The sequence below is a fragment of the Trachypithecus francoisi genome, unplaced genomic scaffold, assembly GCF_009764315.1.
Source record: "Trachypithecus francoisi isolate TF-2019V2 unplaced genomic scaffold, Tfra_2.0 Lachesis_group15, whole genome shotgun sequence".
NCBI lineage: Eukaryota > Metazoa > Chordata > Mammalia > Primates > Cercopithecidae > Trachypithecus > Trachypithecus francoisi.
In genome coordinates, this window is record NW_022681460.1 from 93,130,571 (window position 1) to 93,145,142 (window position 14,572).

The following is a 14,572-nucleotide window of genomic DNA, read 5'->3' on the forward strand; positions in this document are numbered from 1 at the left end:
AGGCAGGTTTCCTTGAGCTGCTGTGAGCTCCACCCAGTTCGAGCTTCCCAGCGGCTTTGTTTACCTACTTAAGCCTCAGCAATGGCGGGCGCCCCTCCCCCAGCCTCACTGCTGCCTTGCAGTTAGATCGGCGCAGACTGCTGTGTTAGCAATGAGGGAGGCTCCGTGGGCGTGGGACCCTCCCGGCCAGGTGAGGGATATATTCTTCTGGTGTGCCCGTTTGTTTAAAGCGCGGTATTGGGGTGGGAGTTACCCGATTTTCCAGGTGTTGTGTGTCTCAGTTCCCCCGGCTAGGAAAAGGGATTCCCTTCCCCCTTGTGCTTTCCAGGTGAGGCGATGCCTCGCCCTGCTTCAGCTCTCACTGGTCAGGCTGCAGCAGCTGACCAGCACCGATTGTCCGGCACTCCCTAGTGAGATGACCCCAGTACCTCAGTTGAAAATGCAGAAATCACCGGTCTTCTGTGTCGCTCGCGCTGGGAGTTGGAGACTGGAGCTGTTCCTATTTGGCCATCTTGCTCCGCCCCCAATTACAAGCTCTTCTGATCTACATTTATTTTAAAAGTTGTCTACAATTTTCCTTTCTTATACTGTCCTAAATAGGTTTGATATTAAGATTATGTGGGCCTTATAAAAGAATTTTAAAGTTTTTCTCTTTGATTGCACTCTCCGTAAGGTTTTGCACAAGGACTATATTTTAAAGAATTCACTAATAAAGCCATTTAGGCCTGGGGTTTTCTCTGTATGAGAGTTAATAACATTGCATTTAATTTTTTCACAGATCTTGACTATTCAGATTTTCTAATTCCTCTTGTATCAATGCTGAATGACTTATATTTTTCCAGGAAATTGTCAACTTTACTCAAAACTTATTTGTAAAATTATTCATAACATCCTTTTTATCTTACCACTGTCTGTGAGCTCTTCGTCATACAAACAAACATTTGTCATTTGTTTCTACCCTATTTTTTCCATTCGTTAAAAGTTTATCAATTACATTAATCTCTTCAAAGATCTAAATTTTACGTCAGGCGCAGTAGCTCACTCCTGTAATCCGAAGATCGAAATTTTACTTTATTAAATTTTTCTACAGACTCAATTTCAGTAATTTCTGCTCTTGATTACTTCATTTCTTCCACTTTTTCTAGGTTTGATTTTCTTTCTGGAGATGGAAATTGAGATCATTAATTTTTTTAATTCTTATTCCTATTTCCTAAATTTATATATTCACAGGTATAAAGTCTCCTCTGAGCATGGCTTAAGCTGGTTCTTGAAACTTTTGATATATTGTATCTTCATCATTCAGTTCAGTCTCTTCCCTAATTTTTGAGTTTCCTCTGTAATCCATGGTTATTTAGAGGCAAGGTATTTAATTCACAGAAAGCTGGGGCTTTTCTAGTTGTCCTTTCCTTTCACTTGATTTCTAACTGAATTCCACTATTGTTACAGAACATAATCTCAATGATTCCAAGCTTTTGGAATTTTTTAAGTTATTATTTGTGCCCCAGCATTTGGCCAATTTTGACAAATGCTACATATTCTATTGATAGTTTGGTGCACAATTAGGACAACTTTACAAATTGTTTTGTTCAGATCTTCTATACACTTAACAAGATTTTGTCTGCTTGATTAAGTAAGATTTAAGAGGGATGTCTTAAAGTCTCCTGCTGTAACTGTGAACATGTTCATACCTCTTCTGTTTTCTTTGTTTGGTCTATTGCTTTATTTATTTTCAAACTATGTTTTTAAGGATGAAATAGACTTAGGATTATTATATTTTCATGGTGGACTGGTCCCTTTGGCATTATGAAATGTTCTTCTTCATTTCTAGTAGTCCTTTTTGCCTTAATGCTTTATTTGAAATTGGTATATCTACACCAACTTTCTTTTTCCATCCTTTCATTTTCAACATTTTGATGTCCTTATATTTAAAGTATGCCTTTTTTAAGCTACATGCGGTGGTGGTAGTTGTTTTTCATGAAGTCTGAGGATCTTTAGACTTTTACTAGGTTTATTTAATCTTTTTGTATTTAATTACTTCTATATTTGGGTTTATATCATCTTATCATCTGTTATCTATTGACCCATCCATTTTTTATACTTATTTCTTTATTTTGGATTAACCAAATATTTTTATTAATTTATAGTTCTCTTACTAACTTGCTGGCTATGCATTCTTTCACTGTTATTTCAGTCGTTACACTGGAGATTAAAACTTGTATCCTTGATTAAAACCTAATTAGAACATTACACTTCATAATAATCCTAGAACAACAGAATATTTTAACTCCATGTAAGACCCCCTGGCTTTTGTGTTTTTATTGTCTTACATTTCAATTCCATATATTTAATTTAAACTTCACTAAACTTAAACTTTCACAGAAAATTATCAATACTATTTTGGACAATCAATCCTGAGCTACAGTGTATGCTCTCCTCCATATTTTCTTTTACGATCATTTTCCTTCTGCCAAAGGGAGCTTGCGGGACCTTCTTTTAGTGAGAGCCTGCTAGTGATAAATTCTCTCAATTTCTATTTGCCTAAACTATTTTTTTCATCTTAATTTTAAAAAGATATTTTCACTAAGTATAGAATTGTGGGCTAGCATAGTTAGCAATTTAAGATGTCATGCCATTGTGCATACAGGTGTGGTTTTCTTTGAATATAATCTTCTTAAACGTTAACAAAGCTTGTGTAATGATGTTCTGAAACTTTGATGAGAAATTTTTTTTTAGATATTGTTGCTGATTTTCTCTCTTTTCTTTTTCTGGAATTCAAATTGTATATAAGACATCTTTGACCAGATCCCAAATGTGCTTTATCCTTTTTCTGACTTGTGCTTCAATGTGGACATTTTCTATTAACTAGCCTTCCAGTTCATTATTGCTATCATCTACTGAGTCCAATAAGTTATAAGCCTATTCACTGAGTTCTTATTGTCAGATACATATTTTTTTGATGGCTCCACAAAGTTTACTTGATCCAAATACATACATGTACACACGCACACACCCAGTTCTCTACGTAATTCTCTACCCTCTTACCTCTTTTGTTCCTTATTTTCTCTGTTCCTAAGCATAACAATCAAGACGTCCTTGTCTGCTAACTCCAATACCTGGATCAGCTGTGTTTCTGCTTTTTATTATTTGTTTCTTCTTTGTTATTGATCAAATACTCCTGTCTCTTCATCTACTTAATAGTTTTTTATTGAATGCTGGTTTATAGAAGTTCCAGATAATGAGAGGATTGACTCCTTGCTCTGCTGGGCAGATAGAGTAAAAGTACATAATTCAGTAAAAAAACTCAAAGGGGTAGAGGCTGTGTTGTGGGTTTGAGATGACCTGGTCTACATCTGGTTTGCCTCTAATTGCAAGACCTAACTCACCATGGCTTTCAGTTGAGAGTATGATTGGTGTTTGTCACTTCATTATCAAGTGATAGCTTCACTTTCCAGATATTTTCTACTTACTTTTCACCATTCACACCTTTAGAATTTGGCAAATATTTTGAGAGAAAGTTAAAGTATGTGTCTAACTCCCCTCAAAATTTCAATTTTGTCACTACAGCCCCACAAAATGAGTTCTATACACCTGGATTCTACACACCTGGTTGAGACCAGATAGCAAGTGTAGCCAACTAAAAAGCAGTTATAGGTCATCAGTTTCAATGTGCCACTCATTTCAGGGCTTTGAACTCACATAGCTGATTCTCTTAAGCCAATCCACTTCCACACACACATACACACCCATGGCACAGGGTAGGTATCTGTCTCTTAAGCACCTCTAAACTCAAGAATTTTCTACTGTGCTTTTCAGAAGTCTCCAGCTTAGCTTTTTAATATCAAGTTCAGCATTGAGTGGAAAAACTAGCTGTGGTTTCTTAGGCCCATTTAAGTCTCTAATTTTGTAACTCCCTTGAGCAACAATCAAAGACTCTGCTCCTTTCTCTATCCCTGAGTAACTATTTATGTTGTTTTATAACTTCCAAACCATGCATCAAGGATTAAGCAAGAAGTATGAATTCCTAAAGTGTCCCAGAGTCATTTTAGTGTGTAGAGTATGTTAATATATGTGTTCAACAAATCATTTTTGCTTTTAATATGCTTTCTTTTCTCGATTAGGTATTCCAAAAGATATATATTGGGGTTTAGCTAACACATAATGAATAAAACTGAGGGATCTAATGAGTCATAAAAGAAAAACAACTGATAAAACACAGCTAATTAAAAGAGATTATAACACAAATTTTGGCTACTATAGAATTTATCAAGATGAATTTAAAAAGCTTCACTCTGGGGAAAAAAAAAAAACTCTCATTTTCAATATACATATTTGGTTATAGGGCCCTCTTCTTTAAAATCATCTCTAAATCCTAGGAGGAAAAAGCTAAGTACCAAAATTTTACCTCTTTTGATACATCAAAAGGAAACAGGAGAGGTACCATCATCAGCCATGAAGAAAGTCTCCAATAGACCCAAAGCAATCAAGAAGCTGGCTTTCACTGTCACAACCAGATGAAAGCATCCCAAAACAAAACAAAATAATGATGCTAATAAGTCAGAGGTCTGATACATCACTTTCTCATTCAGTAGAGATTGTTTGTCTCCTCTTTCATCTTTCCCAGTAGGATAGAGCCCTAAGGAAAATGGATCTGCATTCTAGGATAAGACAAAGATGCAACCAGTAGATTTAACACAGTGATGCAAAAGCAAACCGATATCGATGTAAATATAAACAACTTCACCGTTCTTTCTTCCCCTACCTCTCCTCTCTTTGCTTCCACGGTTGCCAAAATGAAGTATGAGTATACTTGTGCTTTACCATAAGCTGCTACAAAAATGCTTTTTGAATGTTAAGGTTATATATATATATATATATAAAGTTCTAAAAGGGCTTGCTCTGATCATATGTAAATGCCCCCTACACTGCACCATGACAAAACATCATATCCCCATGTAAAACCACCATCTACACTAAAAATACAAACCCCAAGATAAGTGGTGGATACATGTTGCAAACAAGAAGCCAACTCTACTTTAACTATAATTTGGAACATTTGGCTATTTGAAAGAAAACCCAGTATCTGACTTGAATTGAAAATGCCTGCAAAAAGCATTTAATTATTTTCATGAAGCTATGAATATCTCAGTTTGAAATATTGCTCTTAATTACAACAACTACAAATAGAATGGCTCAGGATATTGTTGAAACCATTTGTAAGCAAGTCAAGTGTTTAGATGGTGTCAAGTGAGTCTTCGGAACTTTGTTACTATAATAAATCTTACATCTTCTACTAAATTATAAAGCACTCTTCACCTAAAAACATCCCAGGCTACGCTTTTACAGCAGTAGTATCTGCACGTTATTTTCATGTAACCCAAGAAATAGCCTGTAAAAGCTATGAGAATGCCAAAGCTCTTAAAACTGGTAAATATAAAATGCCCTATGTCTTACGACTGTAGCAGGAAATCAAGAAAAAATAATATATGTCATTGTTTCCCACAATTTTACACGTAATTGTACATATATCTATTAATCGTACATATATCTATTGTACTTATCTAGTAAGACTAGGTACATATAATTTACAATACATGTAGCTAGTCTTAATTGACAAGACTATTACAAAAAGAGGGCTTAACCTTCTTTGTATCAATATGAAAACAGATGCTTCTTACATTATCTTGACATTGGTGTGAAAGACATTGGATATAAAGAGGTAAATGAGAACTAAACTATATTCTTAAGAGGGAACTGGCTATGTAAAACTTAACAGTAAAAAGAAGACCCATGTCATCAGGTCAAAGGTCATGAGACTACTTAGATAGAAACTGTACATTAAAGCAGCCAGAATCTCCACACAACCCTTAGACTGTAACCCTCAGAATAAGACTATATACAGAGTTATTTAAAAAAAAAAAAAAAAAAAAAATCCATCCCCATTACTTTTGGAGAGAAGATAAATGAAAATTCAGCCAAATCACTTAATTTACCTGACTAAATTAAACCTAGCTAAGTGAACCATAACTAATAAGAAGTCAAAAACACAGGTGCCTTCGGCATCCTTGATATCCTCCATGACTCACACAACTTAACCCAAGGTGACTGCATAAAGGACCCTGTTTTGTAGTATTTTAAACAGAGAAAACTACAGGAGGAAAAATAAATTCTATAGTGATTTGTTTCCTTGAGTATGAAGCTGTGTATACAACTTTCTTTCATGCTGCAAATTTAAAACTTTTAAATCAATTGAAAATGCTCACATAGCTCACAATTTCAGAAGAATTATTTGCAAATATACAACATATTTGGCCAAAAGTTTCAGGGAAATGACATTCTATCACCATTATATTCATACCTTACAAACTGTGTCCACATCCCAAGGTATTATAGTCCTCAGATCAATGACTTCACAAGATACTCCAAGCTTTTCTTTTGCCATGGAAGCTACCTCCCGGATCACATGAACCTGATACAAAGAGAAAAATATGCAGAGAATGACTACAAAGGTTCCAGCCTCAAAAACTAGTTGAATGCTGACATCACTATTAGAGATAGTATTCAAAGTCTCAGGAATTTATCTGCATGAAGAATTCATAAATTTGTTTCACACATGTTGAATCCCATATTCTGCAAAAATAGTAAGTATAGATATCTAGAAAACAGAAAGAGGTGCTTAGAGAGAGAAGTCAGTACCACAGACACTGATTACAAAGATGGCACACAGAAGGTAAATGAAGTCACACGAATAGGCAGAAAGCACATAGAGGGAGAAGTAAAGGGCAAAAATCACCAACATTTAAGGAAAAAATGGCCCAAGAGGAAAGGAAGGAAGAAAGAGAGGAAGGAGGGAGGGGGGGGGAGGGAAGAAAGAGAGGGAAGGAGGGAGGGGGGAGGGAAGAAGAGAGGGAAGGAGGAGGGAGGGAGGGAGGGAGGGGGGAAGGAAGAAAGAGAGGGAAGGAGGGAGGGGGGAGGGAAGAAAGAGAGGGAGGGAGGGAGGGAGGGAGGAGGGAAGAAAGAGAGGGAAGGAGGAGGGGGGAGGGAAGAAAGAGAGGGAAGGAGGAGGGGGGGAGGAAGAAAGAGAGGGAAGGAGGGAGGGGGGAAGGAAGAAAGAGAGGGAAGGAGGGAGGGGGGAGGGAAGAAGAAAGAGAGGGAAGGAGGGAGGGAGGGAGGGAAGAAAGAGAGGGAAGGAGGGAGGGAGGGAAGAAAGAGAGGGAGGAGGGAGGGAGGGAAGAAAGAGAGGAAGGAGGGAGGGAAGGAGGGAGGGGGGGGGAGGGAAGAAGAAAGAGAGGGAAGGAGGGAGGGAGGGAAGAAAGAGAGGGAGAGAGGGAAGGAGGGAGGGAAGGAGGGAGGGAGGGAGGGAAGAAAGAGAGGGAAGGAGGGAGGGAGGGAAAAAAGGAGGGAAGGAAAGAAAAAAAGGAGATAAAAAGAACAGTTAAAGAGCTAGAAAGAAAACCAGGAGACAGTGTACTGCAGAAGCTTAAGAGGAAGATTTCACAGGGATAGCAGCCAGTATCACATACCACAGCAGGAATAACAGCTGAATTCAAACAACTAGAAGATCAGTAATGTTGACAAAAACAGTAAATTAGTGGGAATAGAATTCACAGGTACAAGAATATAACGAAGTTAAGAAATTAAATATAGACAATAGAAAACAGTTGTTCAAGTTCAGTGTTAAAAGGAGGGAGGTATAATGGGATTTAAGGGGAAAGGAATTCTTTAAATAGTGAAGAGAGACATACTTTTTAAATAAGAGCAACAAGAAATGGAAAACTGAAGATGCAGGAGAGAGAGGGACTAGCTAATAGACTACAGTCTTGGAGAAGGTAAAATGGAACACAGTCTGAAACCGATTTGCCGAGGTTGTTATGTAAACCAGACACCTCTTCTTCAAAGACAAAGGGAAGAAGGAAAGAATCTGAAGAAAAAGGAAGAGCAAGCTATGTGAGTCAATACCTAATACACCCTAACTTCCCCATTAAAAAGAGAAGTAAGGTCACGAGCTGACAGTAACAGAGATGTGGATTAAAAAGTGGACAGAAGGACAGCAAAGAGGTTTGCCACACCCATCAAGGACACTGTCAATGGGATACAACTCACCAAGCAGCAGAGTTACCCCACTGAAGGTGAGAAACCATGAGGACTGTAGCTCTCCATGCCAAAAATCAAAAGGAGAGGAGAGTAGGAGCTTGTGATATTGAAAACCATTTTTGTTATCTTCTTTATATTGTGTTGCCCTAAATTTCCTAAAATAAGGATTTCCTTTATGCAGAAAATAAAAACTGACCATATCTTTAAAAGAAGGAGAGAGAAGAAAAGTGGAAGAGATAGGAGTTCATGGCCAGAGAAAAAGTTGGGAGGTAGAGCAAAGTGACAACAAGCCTGGGGGAAAATGAAGTGGATCAGTAGAGAGGGTCACTGGAAAAAAAGAAAGATATGGAATTTTGAGTCTGGACCAGTGGATGGGTACACATGGCCAGCAAAGTAATCATGAGAAATGGCAGGAAATGTAATGAAAAAGATTATAGCCATTTGCAGCAAAAGTAATGTGGGTATACACATATTTCAAAAGAAATGTGTTTTTAATTAATACATTGTAATATATTTATAGCCACCACATGTGTATACATTTTAATATATACAGACATCTCACCTTCACTCAGAAATCAGTACCACAGACTTTCAGTTATAAGATAAGGAAGTTCTCAGGATCTAATATACAGCACAGTGCCTAGAGCAAATAATAGATCTGAAGTGTCCTCACCCCCACCCCCACACACAAAATAGTAACTATGTGTGGTGATGGATCCATTAATTAATTTGATTATGGTAATCATTTCACAAGGTATGCATATATCAAATCATCACATATATACCTTGAATATATATAATTTCATTTGTCAATTACACATCAATAAAGTCGAGGGAAAAAAGAAATTAGCATCAGTAGCACCAGATTTAATCTGAGATATAAAGAAAACATTGTTTTCAATTTTCCATGTATCAGGATTTAAAATGAGAGCTTCCAAGCACAACATAGGTTTTAACAGTCGGGATCAATGCTACTCACCTGAGTGCCCCAGGCAACAAGAGTAACATCACTCCCTTCCTGTATGACTTCGGCCTGGACAATGGGATGTTGTATGGTTCTATAGGAACCTGTTCCGCTAAATACAGAAAAGGAAAAAAAAAAAGTTATTTTTTCTGAGGTGACATTTGTGCGTAAAATAATTTATGAAGCTCATTGTAGCAAAGCTTTATTTATTGTTTCTCTAAATTCTGTATTACTTAAAACAGAAACAGCATTTATGATATGGCTCTATGACATTACTGCACAGATGAATAAATGCAATATAAATGTATAAAATACAGCAGTTATCTTGGAACAAAAAGAAACTTTAGAAACTAAAAAAATCTTAATAAAGAAGGAACTTTAGTTGAGAAGGTTTCTTTAGTTTTTTGTTTTGTTTTTTGTTTGTTTGTTGTTTGTCTGAGACAGGATTTCACTCTGTCACCCAGACTGGAGTGTGGTGGCGTGATCTGCAACCTCTGCCTCCCAGGCTCAAGTGATTCTCCTGCCTCAGCCTCCCAAGTATCTGGGATTACAGGTGCACACCACTACCCCCAGGCTAACTTTTGTATTTTTAGTAGAGATGGGGTTTCACTGTGTTGGCCAGGCTGGTCTTGAACTCCTGACCTCAAATGATCCACCCACCTCGGCCTCCCAAAGTGCTGGGATTACAGGCGTGAGTCACTGCGCCCAGGCTTTTTTTTTTTTTTTTGACAGAGTCTCACTCTGTCGCCCAGGCTGGAGTGGAGTGGCGCAATCTTAGCTCACTGCAACCTCTGCCTCCTGGGTTCAAGTGATTCTCAGACTCCCAAGTAGCTGGGATTACAGGCATGCACCACCACACTCTGCTAATGTTTGTATTTTTAGTAGAGACGGGGTTTCACCATGTTGTCCAGGCTGATCTCGAACTCCTGACCTCAGGTGATCCACCCCCGAGGCTCCCAAAATGCTGGGATTACAGGTGTGAGCCACCGTGCCTAGCCATTCTTGAGTTCTTATGTGAAAATACTATCAGTGGAAATGCTGGAAAAAGCTGTTGTTCCCTTTTGTTCATTTTCCCCATGGACTTTTTTATTATATATGTATATTCAAAAAGGACAGAAGAGTAAAATTAAAGTAAAAGCCTCCGTCTGGAAGGCTCCCAGTTAGCCCTTCCAACTCCACCATCCAGAAGTAACCAATGCTAACAATTTCCCAGGTGTCTGCTGTAGACAGCTCTCATTCTTTCTGGCATCCAAGCTTCTGAATCCTCTTCCTACATTTGGTAAATCCTCTACCTTAGGAGGAAGGGCCCTTTGTCCACTACAGAAGTGAATTCCACATGCTTCCCCGCTAAGGTTCCTCTGCAGCCAGGGCACAAAACATGGGCTCTGGCAATCCAATGCATCCACAGCAGACTCTGAATTGGAAGCTGATGACACAGAAGAGCAGTAACTGTCTAGAATTTATTCTGGAATACTGGTAACAGTGGAGGCAAATCCAGCATCTAGGCTTAGTGGTATCACGGATTCAGACTGACAGTTGCCAGGGCCTCTTTGCAGAACCAATTATTTGGGGTATTGCTTCTAAATATATGGCCTCTAAACCTGATTCTCGGGGATTCCAGAAATCTGTGAGTTATTTATTTATCCTTCAATAAATTTCTTCTGCTTATACTGGAGAGTTGATTTCATTTGCTTGAAAACTAAGAACTGATTCCATATCTACTCAGATATTTACCATATGCTAGTGTACACATATATAATCTTTTTTCTTTTCACAAATAGAATCACATCATATATACTGTTCAGAACTCTTCTACAATCTGCATTTTTTTCACTCATCAATGTATCTTGACCATACTTCCATGTCAAAGTAGTTTTTAAAATCATGTTTATAAGTAAAAACTATTAAATGTGCTTTATGGGTGATACAGTGGTGAATTTTATTCCTTGTTTTTTTGTAGATTTCCAATCCAATGACATTTATATAACCAGTGTCAGAGAGAGCTGAATATCATTTAAATGATTAATATGCTTAAATAAAAAAGAAACCAGTAAAATCTATAAAATTAAGTTTTTTAGATATATCCCGAAACAGACAATAATTAAGCTAACAAACCTGGAACATAAAGCAGTGTTAGAAAACTTATAAGCATTAAAGCACTTCTTTAAAAGCTTTTGTGTAGCTCCCAAACTATGTTGACTCAGATACTTCCACTGTCTAATTGAGGGGTGGGCTAACTATAGCTGCAAGCTGATTTTTTTGGAAACAGTATTTCATTGGCTCACAACCATGCCATTGATTTACACAGTGTCTACAGCTGTTTCTACCCTACAACAGCAGAGCTGACTAGTTCCAACAGAGACAGTATGGTCCACAAACCTAAAATATTTATTATCTGTTCGTTTACAGAAGAAGATTGCCAGCCCCAATTGTAAACAATGCTTTCAGAGGTTAATTCCAGCCCATTCATTGATGGCTTAACCCCAGTATTCATTGCATGGATGGATGGATGGATGGATGGGTGGATGGATGGATGAATGGATGGACAGATGCATAGATGAATGGACAGGCAGGTGGACAAATAGACAGGGAGACACACATATATCACTGGAGTAGTATATTCTATTTAGCAGGTCTTAATTGTTAAACCAAACTGAGGGTCAAGAACAATGCTGATGACATCGGACAAACACACCAAAGACAGCACATAGGCTCCTTACCATCATCAAGTCTCTCCCCTGGCAGCAACATTTGAATGCCAGTAGACAAGGCTTAAAGCCAGTACACATTGCATCTTACTTGTAAGTGGCCACGATTCAAGAGTCTTGTCTTTCCCGCCTTGTAAATGAGTTGCCAGCTGGCAATTAGCAAATCCCTGGAACACACGACTCTTAAGGGCTGGCAGATCACAAGAAATGGGTTGGCATCTTGGCCCACTTCCTTTGTCAGGTTGCCAGTGAGCGATTAATTGCTCTATTGTCTTAAATAAATTACCCCAAATAATAAGGCCTCATTATTTTAACAATTAACTAAGGAACAACAAAACAAACCAAGTTTTATTCTCTATTTTAAAAACACCATACTGAGAATAAGAAAAAAAAAGCTTCTTAGATTTGCTTAAATGTTATCCTGAGAACAGAATAAGAATTCATTTAAATATGTCCATTTATTTAAATTTGGCAAACAAGTCACCTGGAGAGCAAGCTAGAATTCACAGGTACTTCTTGCTCAAATTTAATTTAAAACATATTTATTCCAGGAAAAGATTGTTATTTCAAGTTAGCTTTCTTGCATTCCTACCCCACGGCTATGTGCTTTGTAAAAGGGAGCAGGTGACAGGAGTTAGAGCACAAATCTTCAGAAGCTAAAGAGCACCACACACAGTCATATTACAGATTCCTATTTTCACAGAAGTGGGACGAACTGATACCACTCCATTTCACCATATGCTGATTACATTAGAATCTTAGAACTATAAGCATTCCTCAGATAAACACTTCAGCATCAGATAAACAGTGACAAAATGAACAACTTGGAAAAACAAGAAATCTTTTCAAGGCCAAAATTGTAAAAATGCAATGATCAAACAGGATAGATTTTTTTAACGCATATTCTCATTCACACTACACATTCACTTAGAGATTCATGGTGTGAATTTGCTCATCCTTGGCCCCATTCTATTTCCCATCCTCCTTTTTTCTTCCAGTTTTCTTCTAATTTGCTATATTGCTTATAATCCATCTTAAACACATTTTTAGAAGAGGTTAGGTGTCTAAATAATATATATATATATTAATTATACCAAGTGTAACATACATTTTTCATTTAATAGTTGCTGCATATTCAACATATGCAGGCATCATGCAAGATGCTGGAATATGAACTGAAAAACTGAATTGCCATTGAGAAGCACACACTCGACTGTGAGTCACAAAGATAGAAAGAGATTTATCAGCCAACAAATAAAAACACAGCATAGCAATGGGAACAAACTGCTCTGGGAATCTAAAGGGAAGCAACAACTTGGTTACAGGGATAGAAGGTTTCATCACAGAGGATACAACTGCTGTGGGTCTTAGAGACAGAGGTACTTGACACAGGAAAAATAGGATATTCCATAAAGAAAGAAAAGGTATGCGCAAAGAAATTGACGTGTGAAACCATGTTTATGCTTGTGTATACATCTACAAAATCAGATTTACATGATATTTCAAGTAAAGGTGAATACTGAAACTTATAAATCATATTCCTAAGTCCCTAGACAGCACTTTCCAATCCTTCTGATTTAATATATTAATAACTTGTACAGAAAGCATCTGCGAGAAAATAACAACTCACTCTTAACAACACAAGCTCCCCTGTGAAGCACACTATTACCATTACAGAGATAATAAGGTCATTTCTCTGCCCTGTCACTAATCTGCAGTAATGCTAGTTTCCTCACAAACATGAAACTCGGATAGAGCTTTGTTTATATTGCATTACACATGAAATAGTGAGAAAACATAAATGTTCTCTTTTTAAAATGAAGTCAAGTATATTTCTGAAATATGTTAGCTCATGCTGTCTGATTCCAACAGCATATTCAAAGTCTCCATACCTGAGAAAGCCTATCTGGTTTGTTAAAATTCAGTCTAATGGAGAAAGGTAGGAGGGGGGTAAATCCACCCAACCAGAAACCCAGTTGTGGCTTTGTCTCTGCATCTAATGAGTTTGGTAGTCTCTGACAAAATATTATATTATTTTTGTGTCCCAGTATTCCACCTGTAATCTTAGGACCATTATTGGAACAAAAATGTGAACACATTAAATTAATCAGCTCTTAGGAAGAAAATATCATCACAATTTGAAGTAATTCAATGGCAGAGTCATTAAGGCTATAAAGAAGAGTTATTCTTATCACTATTATCATTTTCTGTATAAAACTGATAATCAACTATAAACTAATATCGGATTTCTATTTTACAACTGTCATTTTCTGAATTAGTAATCTCCTTTCAGCTTTGAGGTTATTAATCAGTCTTTTTTTTGACAATTTTCACTTCTATACCAACAGTTACTTTCACCACTAATGCTAGAGATAAGAAAGAATACATGAACAAGAAAATTAAGTGTACTTTCTTCTAGTAATCACTTTTAAATTATTCCCTAAGCACAGTTGTACCCAATCTTTTCCTCCCCTCTTCACCTTAAATTATTGAAAAAAATCTAAAGACTAACAGTCTATATCAACATACTATTAAATAGTATGTTGATTTAACAGACTAAATCAACATACTATTAAAAATACTTGCTTCTCTCTCCAAGTAATCAAAAAAAAAAAAATCTGTAGAATTGTCCATGATGGCAAGAAGATACCATCTAATTAGAAGATAAAATTAACTTTCAATAAATAAAATAATAATTAAGTGCCAAACTTTGGTAGTACTTAACCCATATGATTATTGAGAGCATGTCTGGAGAAAATAAATTGGTACAAAAGTCTCAATGTCCCAAGGGAATAAACCAACGAGGTCT

General features: G+C 37.1%; 1 protein-coding gene across 1 annotated transcript in view; it reads right to left on the bottom strand.

The window, feature by feature from the left end:
- BCKDHB (branched chain keto acid dehydrogenase E1 subunit beta) overlaps positions 1-14,572 on the bottom strand; it is a 259,485-nt gene that overhangs the window by 158,570 nt on the left and 86,343 nt on the right. The window contains 3 exon segments of the mRNA XM_033235574.1: positions 6,356-6,466; positions 9,071-9,129; positions 9,132-9,167. Coding sequence (XP_033091465.1) covers positions 6,356-6,466; positions 9,071-9,129; positions 9,132-9,167 — 206 coding nt within the window.